The 12,498-nt window shown below is 34.6% G+C and overlaps 2 protein-coding genes and 1 pseudogene across 3 annotated transcripts; 1 reads left to right on the top strand and 2 right to left on the bottom strand.

Moving 5' to 3' along the window:
* Positions 1-1,231: 1,231 nt before the first annotated feature.
* LOC105123842 (bifunctional epoxide hydrolase 2-like) lies at positions 1,232-3,197 on the bottom strand. Of its 2 annotated transcripts, XM_011023584.1 has the most exons (4): positions 2,556-3,197; positions 2,061-2,305; positions 1,367-1,713; positions 1,232-1,335 (listed from the first exon to the last, which is right to left on the bottom strand). In XM_011023584.1, exons 1-3 carry the CDS (start codon positions 3,021-3,023, stop codon positions 1,377-1,379), a joined length of 1,050 nt encoding a protein of 349 aa, XP_011021886.1. In that variant the 5' UTR covers positions 3,024-3,197; the 3' UTR covers positions 1,232-1,335; positions 1,367-1,376. The 2 variants fall into 2 exon arrangements, with proteins under 2 accessions (XP_011021886.1, XP_011021885.1); XM_011023583.1 differs by having other exon boundaries at positions 1,232-1,713.
* Positions 3,198-5,105: 1,908 nt separating this feature from the next.
* On the top strand, positions 5,106-6,958 carry LOC105124093 (NADPH-dependent 1-acyldihydroxyacetone phosphate reductase-like). Its single transcript, XM_011023961.1, has 3 exons — positions 5,106-5,442; positions 6,113-6,272; positions 6,580-6,958. The coding sequence occupies exons 1-3, from the start codon at positions 5,106-5,108 to the stop codon at positions 6,956-6,958; spliced, it is 876 nt and encodes a 291-aa protein (XP_011022263.1).
* A 1,360-nt stretch (positions 6,959-8,318) lies between these two features.
* On the bottom strand, positions 8,319-12,216 carry LOC105124092 (regulation of nuclear pre-mRNA domain-containing protein 1B-like; annotated as a pseudogene).
* Between the last annotated feature and the right edge of the window lie 282 nt (positions 12,217-12,498).

Below are 12,498 nucleotides of genomic sequence, written 5' to 3'. Positions count from 1 at the left end.
TGGACGGAGAAAGAGTAAAGAGAGTCAAGAGAACCAGAGAAAGACTAAGTAAAAAAGGAGAAGAGAACAACACAAAGAAAAACAGAGAGCACGAATGAAAACAGGGAGGACAAACACGAAAAGAGAACCAAGAAGACGAACTAAAAGACAAAACAAAAACAAACACAGAAAGGACCAGAGGAGAAGATAGATAGAAAAGATAGGCGAACGAGAAACAAAAGCAGGGAATATTGGCCAATGATCTCTTCACTACAGCACCTGAACCAGGTAATCTTCTCTTCCCGCTTTGCAATATCATTTGACCCAGTTGCTGTGAATTTTAATTAGTTTTTCATTATGCCGTGACTTTGCCCAGCCAGGTTACTGGCGGCCAATGACCAAGGCAAGCTGACAGGGTTTAGCATAGCTCATATAGGATGAGATGGACCACCCAAAAAATAGAAAAATATATGATTGTTTAAAAATATAAATTTATTTTATTGATTTATTTGCTGATTCAATTTTATTTTATTTTATTTAGCTATGTAAAAAAACAAAAAAAATACTTACATGTATAAAAACTAAATTTATTTTATTGGTTTATTTATTGATACAAGAATCAAGAATAAAAATATTAATTTAAATTTATTTATTTTTTAACAACATGATATTTACCAATGTTATAGTTGAAAATATTCATAGTCAAATATTCACTTACGCAGAGTGAAAAATATTATAAGTAAACTATCATAGTATAAAACAACAAACTTCTAGCAATTTAAAACAAAACCAATAATGCAACATGTTTCAGGCATAACATTTAAAGAGTGTTAATATTTTTTATTTAACGTAATTAGTCTCATACTATAGAATCTTTATTAGCTAGTTAAGGTTCCTAGTAATCATAATATTAAATAACGACTTCTTAAATAACATATTTTTCCAATCAAAGAGCTAAATGTTAGAAATCTATTCTTTTTATTGTATTTTTTTAAGATTATTATGATGTTATATGTGACACCCACACACACACACACACACACACACACATATATATATATATATATATATATATATATATATATATTACACTTTTAAGAAGAAAAGTGTTGGGTTCAGGTCACAAAATCAAGTCTAAAAATAGCTAGGATGTGTGCATCGAGTCCAAGAATATTTGGCAGTATGCTTGGGCTCGAGCTTGAGGGTAGCTCATTGTGCACAAGCGCATGCATATGTAGAGGGAAACACTTGATTGGCATGTTGAAAAAAATATTCATTGATTTCTCTGAAAGAAAATCCTGGACAACGAAAAGAAATTGCATGATGTCTAGTGATTGAAACGAAATTAACACAATTAGAAATCATTTAGTTATCAAAAAAAACAAATGGAATTCCTCTTACAAGGCATGCAAGTGAGCTTGATCCGAGACTCTATTTCCATTGAGTGATGATGTAGTACTATTGGCCTTGGGATTATTTTTGCTAAACTGAAGCTTCTTGAAAAAGCTATAAATGTGCTCACTGACTTCTTCCGGCCTTGCTTGGTTAGGAAAGTGGGCTACTCCTCCCATTACAACCACTTCTTCCAAACGTGGCACATCTTTCTTGAACCCACCGTTGAGTATGTATTCCTTTAGCCCTGGAAGGTGGTAGTTTATGTCCTGATCACCTATAATAAACTTAACAGGTACTTGGATTTTTACCCCAATCCATGGTGACATGAGGTCCCAGGTTCTGCAACAAAAGAAGAAAGAAATTAATTGGTTTGGCTTATGACCACCACATATGAAATGGCAATGTTCAGCATCTTGGGAAATTCAGGTCTCATTTGCGGAAGATATAAAAAAATTTGTTAATTTGTTTTGATTTGGATCAAATTTTAGATTTCAAGAGTTTTAACAATTGTTTTTATTATTTTTTATGCTTTCTACAGAAGTGTTGATTGGTGGTGAAGATGATTTTAAAAAGTTCAGGTGCTTTACGAAAAATCTATATGAAACGAGGAAGCCTTAGATTAATTATTAACATCCAGATGGAAACTCCCATTATTATTAAATAAGTTGGGAATAATTAGAGCTTACTGATTGATGGCTCGATAATAATTTAAAGCTCCAGTGAATCCTTTTTGGTTAAACTTATTGGCGTAGAAATTGATATCTTCTTCTGAAAATCCAAGGGGCAAGCATGGAGGATCGGGTAATCCTCTGAATCCTGTTTCCTTGGGCACTATTAAGGGCTTCGGACCGAAACTTGAAAAGAATATCCTCAACATTTTTGCAGTGGCAACTTGAGCAAAGTCTTTTTCAATCTCTCCAGGTCCAGGTTCCTACAACAGTACAAAGATTTTTACTAGAATAGGCACCTCTCATTCAAGGAATTTAAATTATTGAATAATATTTATTAACGTTATTATTATATAAGAATTTATCCTAACTCGAGAATTAAGTTATTGGTTAATATACCAATAATTGTTTTATACTAGATTTCTAATAGCAGAATATCAATACCGAAGGTTCTCCCTTTTAAAAATTAAAGATAACAAATTAAAAATAAATAAATAAAAGAACAATTGTTACCTGAAACCTGCAGGCATAGTAATCCTCACCATAAGAACTCTTTAAGACCTCCATGGGGTTAATAGTTTTCGGGTGTCTAGCCATGAATGCAACGTTCAAGTTGACCAAGGCCCTCACCCTGTCAGGTCTAAGCAAGCACAAGTACCAAGCGATCATAGCCCCCCAATCATGGCCAACCAAAAACACTTGATCAATCCCAAAGGAGTCGAGAAGACCTATCAGGTCACCAACGACGTGGAGACCGGTGTACTGGCTAGCTGATTCAGGAGCATCTGTGTCACCATATCCACGAAGATCTGGGGCAACGCAACGGTAACCGAGGGACGAAAGATGGAGGAGTTGGTGTCGCCATGAATACCAGAGTTCAGGGAACCCATGCAAGAAGAGGATAACTGGGCCCGTCCCTATTGAAGCTACGTGCATGTTTATGCCATTTGTGGCAACTGTAATGTGCTCTATCTTATCCATTATCCTTCTGATAGTTTCTTGCTAGAGTTGGTGGCGGTTCAAGTGGCTAAAAAGAGATGGAGCATGCATGAGATGGAAGCCAAAAGCTGAAATATGTGAATTAAGTCTATGCAATGCGAATGCAACAATTATTTATCCTGTGAAAGCCCCCTAAATAGCCAAGGCAATGGGGTCCGGTATTTTCTTGTTTGATTGTTTTGATAAGCTTTCGCACTGACAAAACACAACTAACTTTCCATTTGATAAGCTTTCGCACTGACAAAACACAACTAACTTTCCAACGAAAGCCTCAAGCGAAGAAGAAAGGGATGAACACTGCAAAAATAAGTTCTTACTTCTATCTCCTAGCTAATTACATGACTTTATCCAATAAATATTTTTATGCACTAAAGGATTTTACGAGAATTATATATTGTTTGTTTGTTCAATTATTTTATATATCTCCAACTATTTTATTAATATTTATTTGATAAATTGGATGATCATAGGTTTGTGAACCACTTAGCTTCTACACAAACAATGCTACACAAGTAATTAAGCTATTGGTTATAATTAACCTAACCCCCCTTCTATTTGTGTTTTTGATTTTCAAATATGTAATGCAATATTTTCCAACAAATTGAGGGAATTCAATGTATGAAAATAATTATAGAACGCACCTGAAATTGATAATAAGTACGTACCAATTAAATCAATGGTTGGATTCTGTTATGCTGTGAAATACTCAGTGTATAGAAACATATCTACAAGCACTACAGTTGGACTAGTTGCTGGGAAAATTATGGGTGGGAAATTTCGTTTTTTATATTCTAATGGGTAGCATGAAATTAATTAAAAAGCATGTACTGCCAAAGTGTGAGTTGGTGCGGACCAATTATCGAGTTGGTGTAAATGATCAATTGTGTTTTGTTATAAAAAATGAAATGATTGAAATGGTAAAATAATCGCTTTTTTTTAAACGAAAATAAAATATAAATGAATAATGGAAAAAAAAAAAAAAAATCAAGTTGGATTTTAATTAATTATCTAAATTGTTCTTAAATTTATTAAATCAATAAAATCATATCAAATTAACCTTTATATAATTTAATTTAAAACTTATAACAAACAAAGGTTTTCTAATTGAAACCCCTACATCGAGTTTAATAATATTATAAAAAAAAATTTCATAATAATTTCAAAGTGTTGTATTATTGTTATTCTTTTAATACTTTTATGTAAAAATTATCATAATATTATTTTTTATTATTGGATTTTAGGATAATAATAAGATGCTACAAAGAAATTTTAATTAGAGAGATATCTTTTGTATCTTTACTTCAAATTGTTCAAGTTTTTATTGGCCATGTATTGTGCTTACTTTTGATTTGTTTGAATGACATAGAAGAAAGTTAGATTTTTTTTGTTGAAATTAAAAATATTAATTAAAAAATGAAGAAATATGCTATGAAATTAGTTTTTTTAATGAAATTTAAATTATTAATCTTAAAAAAAATATTTCTATATAATTAAATACAAGGAATTTGATGGCTTTATGTATTATAACATTGGATATGATAATATGCATATATTTTTAATCTTTATGTTTGAGCTTTTAGTTGGTATCAATAATTTGTTTTAATATTTATTGGTGTATATAATTTTTAATATATTTTATTAATGTATGTTGAATTTATAATTAAAAAAAAAACTACATTAATAATGTCTACGCATTCTATTTTTAAATTAAAAAGAAAAATTTGATGGCATCCGTAGGAGAGCGCCGGCCAATCTATTAGATAGATGCTAGTCTCACTACCGTTAGCTACAAACGCCAATGGTATTGATGTTGCTATTTTCAATAAATATATTATCATAACCATAGCTATCTATCTGACTGTTCTTCCTAAACGCCAACATCACTTTCATGAACGGGCACCGTTTATATCAGAAAATTCTATTCTGTTTGAACGTGATTGCTTCTCAAAATAAAAGGCATCTCCCAAAAATGGGAATCCTAATAACGTCATCCCTTTTCAATAGTTCTTCAATTGCCAAAACCTGCTATTTATCAAACAAAACCACCACCAAAAGAGTACTTCAATGGAGTCCTATGGCCAACTAGTGGTTTTAATTACTGGTTGCACCCAAGGTGGTATTGGTCATGCCTTGGCACGTGAATTTGCTGCTAACAACTGCCTTGTTGTGGCCACGGCCAGGTCATTGACTTCCATGAGGGACCTTGATCAAGATAACAGATTTTATCTCCAAGAACTGGATGTTTTGTCTGATGAAAGTGTGCAGAATGTTGTGTCCAATGTTGTTGAAAGATATGGCAGAGTTGATATTTTGGTTAACAATGCTGGGATTCAATGTGTTGGCCCGCTTGCTGAGATCCCCTTATCAGCTGCGCAAAACACTTTCGATACCAATGTTTTTGGCAACCTTCTTCTCATCAAAACTTACTCTTGTTTATTTAATTGATCCATGTATTTTCTGGAATTCTTTCTGCTTTTGGGTGCCGAAAACCCAATCAATGAGAGTCCGATAGCCTTAAAACTATGGAATTGGAAACTGCAATCCCACTCTTAAATTAGTCTCAGCATGGCCGACAGGAACCGTATGAACGGAACTGCTTGGACTTTTCAGCAATAAAGATTAGTATCAGCAACTGAATACTTGTGGATTTTCTTGTAAAGACTGTATGCGCTGGCTTGCATACTCGTTATTTCACTCGAACACAGGGTGCAGCTTTCTTATAAAATCATAAACAAACCTTCCTGAAATATGGCAATGACAAGTTTATTGTTGTAAGGTAATTCTTCATGGATTAATCCACTCCTTGTGTAAGTTATATGTGATGTCTTTGTTCATGTCATGGCCTAGTACTAGGCTATGACTTCGATAAATGTCTTGCTGATCTGTTCATACTACATAGGTTCTTTAGCTACTCTGAAAAGGTTTATATGGACGATCGGGTTCCAATAGTGATTACGAATTTCAGGACTCTCCCTGCGTCTTTGATCATGCTTGCTAGCACTTGATTTGCTGTTGGTAAAACTACCAAGATCTTGTTTTTCCTGTTGTTTTGACGTTACAAATTCATGTAGGTACCATGAGGATGGTTCAAGCTGTTGTTCCTCACATGGCATCTAGGAAGAAGGGGAAAATCTTAAATGTTGGAAGTGCTTCTGTTTTGGCTCCTCTTCCATGGGCTGGTGTCTATACTGCAACCAAAGCAGCTCTTCATTCACTAACTGACAACATGAGGTTTGTATGTAGTGAGATGCCTATGTTACCTACCTTCTCCCATCAATCGTCTGGCTGGTGTATGCACGTATCTAATAGTAACAAGGAGTTCAAACAGCAGTGACAACTCCAGCATGATATTATCATATTAAATTAAGTCGCCAGTCTTCTATAAACATCAACTAATGCGTAGGGTAGAGGATTTGTTAACATAGTTTTGATTAACTATGGCTCAAATCTATAATTAATCTTCTTAAACCTCAGATTGGGAACAACATAACTTTGGTATATCAACAACGAAGTAAGGAAATATTTATGTTAAATGCAGGCTGGAACTTAGGCCTTTTGGGATCCAGGTGATCAATGTTGTTCCTGGAGCTGTTAAATCAAACATCGGGATTTCTGCCATATCCAGCTACAACCATATGCCTGAGTGGAGGCTATACAAGCCATTTGAAGCAGCTATATGGAACAGGGCTTGCCTTTTCCAGGGACCTAAGACCACCCCCACCGAAGAGTTTGCGAAGAAGACGGTTGCTACTGTGCTCACGAAAAACCCACCAGCATGGTTTTCCTTTGGCCAATTCTCTACTATCTTGTCGATCATGTATCATTTGCCACTTTATGTTAAAGATTGTATCGCAAGGCAAGTATTCAAAAGCATGTTTGAAACCAATTCCACACCAAGATTTAGTTCAAATCGTTAAGTAAAATCGAAATCAGTTTGAATTGTACTTTTTATTCAAAATGTCTCGACATTGAGCTCCTCCTTCCCGGCTTTCTGTAATAGAAATACTTCTTTGTGTGATAAGAAACGAGGTTTAATTGTTATAATAAGGGTGTAATTGAAAGAATTAAGGAACTGGGATTTTATTGAATTGACAATTCTGAATAACAAGGATTCAATTGAAAAACAAAAGGCTTTTCTAGACATATTTGAGTTTACACAGGCCGATTATTCCTAATAAACTGATATACGTACAAAATTGGAAATGAATGTGATTCAAACTTTAAAACAAATCTCTGGACCTGATTGAATTAGCTGTGATTTTCCCTTCAAACTTAAAAAATATGATATTGGCTTAACAATTTAATATTTAATTAGCATTAACAAATCTTTCACAATGGAATAACTCATCTATTTTTTAAATTTATTTTACTAAATATAAATAATTTTTTTAATTAAAAAGATAATATTGTAATTCTTCTTCTATATTAAAACTAGTATGCGTACAGTTCCCGAAGAAATGGCAGTACCATTAACATTAAGCATACACGTTGTTAACAACGAGGACTGCCTCACTTTTTTTCTTCTCAGCCTCTTCCTATAAACGCCCTCAAAATCTTTCCCCTTTCAATCTCTCTTTCAAGTTTCAATTGCCAAAAAAACCCTACCAAATGAGTAACTGCTCAATGGATAGCTTAATAGGGTATTTGTAATATAATGAAAGTTGTTTTTTAAAGTTTTTTTTTTTCAGAAATGTATTAAATTAATATTTTTAAAAAAATTATTTTTTATATCAATAACAAAATTATAATTTTAAACCAAACAAAAAATTAATTTGCTAACCCCTGTTTGGAACGCAGCGAAGTGTGAAATCTGAATTTGGTGGTTGATACCCCCCAGGTGCTGAGTAAATATTCGGATCATTCTCTCTGTTTTTGGGAGCCAAAAACCCAATCAATGAGAATCGTCCAAAAGATCTTCACATATTCAGCTGATGATTGAAACTCCTTCCATCTGAGAATACGAGTTCCCGAGCACATGTAGCAGGATTTCAATAACATGCATGCTGTGCAATTTGTTTGCTTTTTCTTTGGAGTTTCGGCCATTGCTTGATCTGCATCTGATTTTTGAGTTCCCTGGTTCTCAATTTTATACTGAAAAGATTAATCTACCAACCTTCTTTCATCATTTTATACGCAACCACAAGTTACTTCAGTAAACCAACAAAACCTAACCGACTGGCACGACATTACATTGTTTCTCCAAGCATCAAAAGGATATGCAGGCATTTATACACTGATCTAATTATATCTACCTAACTAAAAGTACGTTTTTTTCTCTTACGAATGAGAAGGGTGGGCATAGTACTCCATTACAGGTGGTTGATGAGGCCTGAAATTAGCACCCAGAGTTTGTTGAGTTAAAGACATTGGCTGTTGCTGGTTTATAATGGCCCGCTGCTGTGCCAATGATAATGGTTGCTGCCGTGGCATTTGTGATGGTTGATGCGCCATATGCACCATTGAACTTGCCTGGTAGGGTGAGGGCGGGGGTGGGGGTGGTCCTGGGGGTAAGGGAGAGGTGTTACCATAAGCATATGGGGTCATGATCCCACCTGCTGGCTGTAAATATTGCTGGGAGGATGGGTTAAATTGAGCTTGAGTGGTTGAGGTCTGGTTCGGCATAGTAGGATGGGGCAACAAAACTGGCTGATATGAGTGTGTTGTTGGAGCAGCAAGTGGCTGTGCTGGCATCAAAACGTTTGAATCTGATACGGGCAATGAGTTTTCCGGTTTTGACAATGATTGGATGGGCATGGATGCATATGAATTTGACAATGTTGGGGCCTTCGTTAATTGAGCATTTTTTGCTTCTTCAGCTGCAAAAGTAGAGAGAACAGCGTGCATAGGTGCTTGTCCTCCTTTTGCATTTGAATCAACTGGTACTGTAGTTACTGTAGATGCCTGAGATACTTCTTCACCAATAAGCAACGTTCGCATTTTGCTGGCTTCCTCTACTAGTGACTGTGCGACCTGAAATTGACAAAAAAAAAATTAATTAAATAAAACAACTGCTCCATGATTCATCATAACTCTAAGATATAGCCCTGATGGGGACAAACAAGAGTCTAGACGGGCAAAGAGGCCTTCGATTAGGATTTCTATGCAGCAATGCTAGGAAGATACATCGTATTGGCCTTGAAAACATCCAAACTTGAGAAAAATCATTGACTATGCCAGTGTTATAAGAATGCGCAGGCCAAGGTTTTTCTTCATCGGTAATGCAAATGGTAAACTATTTGGGCTTCTGAAAACAAGGTTCGATAGATAATGCAAAGACTGATGTTGGTTTTACAACAACACAAAATCAAAAGTTTATTGGTTTGATAAAGTGTATAGACAACAGGCAAAAATCTTTCACGTTTCAAAAGAACAAATGAAAACAGAAAAAAAAAAAAAATTAAGGCTCGGAATGTGCAAAATCCATGCCTGCCTCTGAGCTCGAACTTCCTCCAGTTCAGATTCCTTGGAAACATAAAAAAAAAAAAAAAAGAATCAATAAGACAAACTTTAAGTGAATAGAACTGCAAAAACATGTGTATCTCATTCATTCACAAACACAACAGAAAATATCCATAGAAGAATACGAGGGCTAGACATCCGCCTTTACTGGAAAAGAAAACTAATAGAGAAGAGCTTTTCAGTCATGCTGAACATCTGGCAGGATAAACTCCATTAAAAGCCCCTGCAGCTTTGCTCTATAGAGAGGCCAAAATTTTTTTTATCACAGATTCTCTATAGATCTTCTCTGCCCAAACACCCCATATAATGGCAATTTGTGTATTAATTGATAATTGACATTTAAATAACAAGTGATGGTGATGAATACCTGTTCCTGTAAAGATTCTTTTAACTGTGAGACAAGCGCTACCCTACATGCTTCAACTGATTTAAGTTTCTCAATACTTCGTTTCAAAAGATTCTCTTCATTCTCCACTTTCTTGGCCAAAGTTTTCCGTGTTGGATCTTTATCTGAGAAATAAGAATTGCGCTTCAGAGACCCACATCTTTTGAAAGTCAAAACTGACTCAGGCTGTGAAAGCATTTCGGGAGAAAACATGTAATGCCAGAAAAGCTGTGGAACATTTCCAAGAAACCACTTTAATCTTTTTCTATATGAACTTCAAGTTCATTTCTCTTACCATTATTACTACAGGCAATATCAACATCTTTCTTGATATCCCTCACACGACAAACTGCAGATTTGCAATTACTCATCTCTGCCTCTTCATTGGGCCGCTCACTAACCACCAAGTTAAATGCTGATACTAGTTTTTCAGCAGCACCTCCAATGGACAATTTCTGGTTCCCAGTGTATTGACATGACAGTCGGACACATGATCAGGAAAAAAGAATATGAAGATATGTAAACAATACACACATAAAAACAGATAGAAGACAAAAAGAAACAATGAAAGATCCTTGGTCTAACCATTCTACTGGATCGTGAATCTCGTTTTGTATTTTTCACAGAGCGTGAACGTTTTTTGCTCAACTACAAGGGTGGAGGAGCATCTTCTCCAAGCATCACCTCTTTGAGACTCCGAGCACGTGACCCAAACACTGTCCTTTCTTCCCATATATTTACCTGGTGATTATGTGCGCACAAGTTCAATAATCTTAATCACCTTTCCGACTTTCTTAGGACATACTACACCATTAAGCATGTAAATGGCATCATATTGGCATCTCATACTTCTTTTGACACTCAACTAACATATAAACACATCCAATTTCCATTTGTTCCCTCCCGAGCTATTTTTGGCATACGAGGCATGTTTATTTATATTTTATAAGATGCACGCAACAAGTCCAACTAAATGTTGATTGATTAATTCCTAGACTAGCAATAAATAAGGCATTGCAAAACAAAAGGCTGACAAAGAGAAATACATTAAAAAAAAAATAGGTTGAAGAAAGGACTCTTAGGCTCAATCGCTAATTGATTATGATGCTTAACATTCACAATAGCAATGCTTTGCTCTCCGGTAGTTTTATGACATATTCATGCAGGAAACCAAAAAAGGTGTTCCGTGTCATGATGTTTGAATCAGCTGCCCCAACAAAATAAAAACTTACCAACCTAGAGACGACATTCTTGCCACGGTCATCACCTTTCTTGACTATATTTTTTAGCGCTGCAGGAAGAACTTTCCAAAACTCATTAACAAATTCCCTTCCTTTCTTCTTACTGTTCTGTAGGATGTCATCCGCAATATACAATAGAGGTACTTTCTGGAGCGTATCTGAGCTGCGGAACTGTTTGTCCCATGCCTCAACAACAAATTCTGCTTTGCTTCGGTGAACTATGCACCAGCGCGACAAAGCTATACCATAAAGTTAAGGTAACATGCAAACCAAGTCAACAGAAAATCAAAATAATTACTCACTAATTTCGGTAAGAAACTATTTTCAATGCATATGCACGTTACATAATCATTCCTCTAAATTGATTAACATTAGAGCAGAAGTACCAAATGAAAATGAATCAAATAAATTGGTAACACTATTTTCAATGCACTGTCCAATTTTTTGGTAATATAAACAATGATTGTCCTGAAACAATATAATATATAAAACAATTCACTTTGAGTTTCAGATTTGTTAGGCATATAAATAACTGAAAACAAGCTGCAGAATTCATTAATTAAAAATACAAGAAAAAGGAAGGATACATTCAATACATTGCTGGGTACCATTGACCTTGGAAAGGTTATCTGCAAGCGTCTCCTCACTAAATGTACCATTCATATCTCCTTTAACAATGCCTTCCGCCAAACCCTAAAAGACAACACTTCAATTCTTGAAACCAGGCCAGACCCTTTATAGATCCAATTGAAAACAACAACTTCCAATCATGAATGTGAACTACAGCTAGCCACGTGAAAGTTTCAATCTTTAAGCCTTAAAATATTAGCGTAGAAGAAAAGGGAGAGAAACGATAGAATGAAGTAGAATGAAAAACAAGCCATAAAAATTGAAAAGTGAGAGGGAAAGGGCGGAGTGAAACGACAACGTTGTAGAAGATAAAAATTAAGGGAAATGGTATTTAAGGTTTTTGCTTTTCCTGGCATTGGCAAAACCCTAAAACAGGTTCATGTAAAAGAGAACAAAAATTTATGTGAATTAAAATAAAACATGGATAATAAAACAAGGATAGAGATAGTTGCAGAAAAGAGAGAGGGGCTGAGGTTTGGGCCATTTGGCAAAAGTTACGGAAATCCAATAGATTTCACTTCTTTTTTAATGTAATTGTTTGTTTGTTATTTTTATGTCTGTTTAGGAAATTGATAAAAATTGTGTTTTCAAGTTTTTTTTTTTAAAATATATTAAAATAATATTTTTTTATTTTTTAAAATTTAATTTTAATACTAGAAAAAAATCAAAATGTTAAAAGTTTAATTTAAAAAAAATCAAAAAATAATGAAATAATGGTTCGATTGCTTATTGAACTAAATTA

The sequence above is a fragment of the Populus euphratica genome, unplaced genomic scaffold, assembly GCF_000495115.2.
Source record: "Populus euphratica unplaced genomic scaffold, PopEup_1.0 scaffold12.1, whole genome shotgun sequence".
NCBI lineage: Eukaryota > Viridiplantae > Streptophyta > Magnoliopsida > Malpighiales > Salicaceae > Populus > Populus euphratica.
Note: the sequence above shows the minus strand (reverse complement) of the source record. Positions and strands in the feature narration are given on the sequence as shown.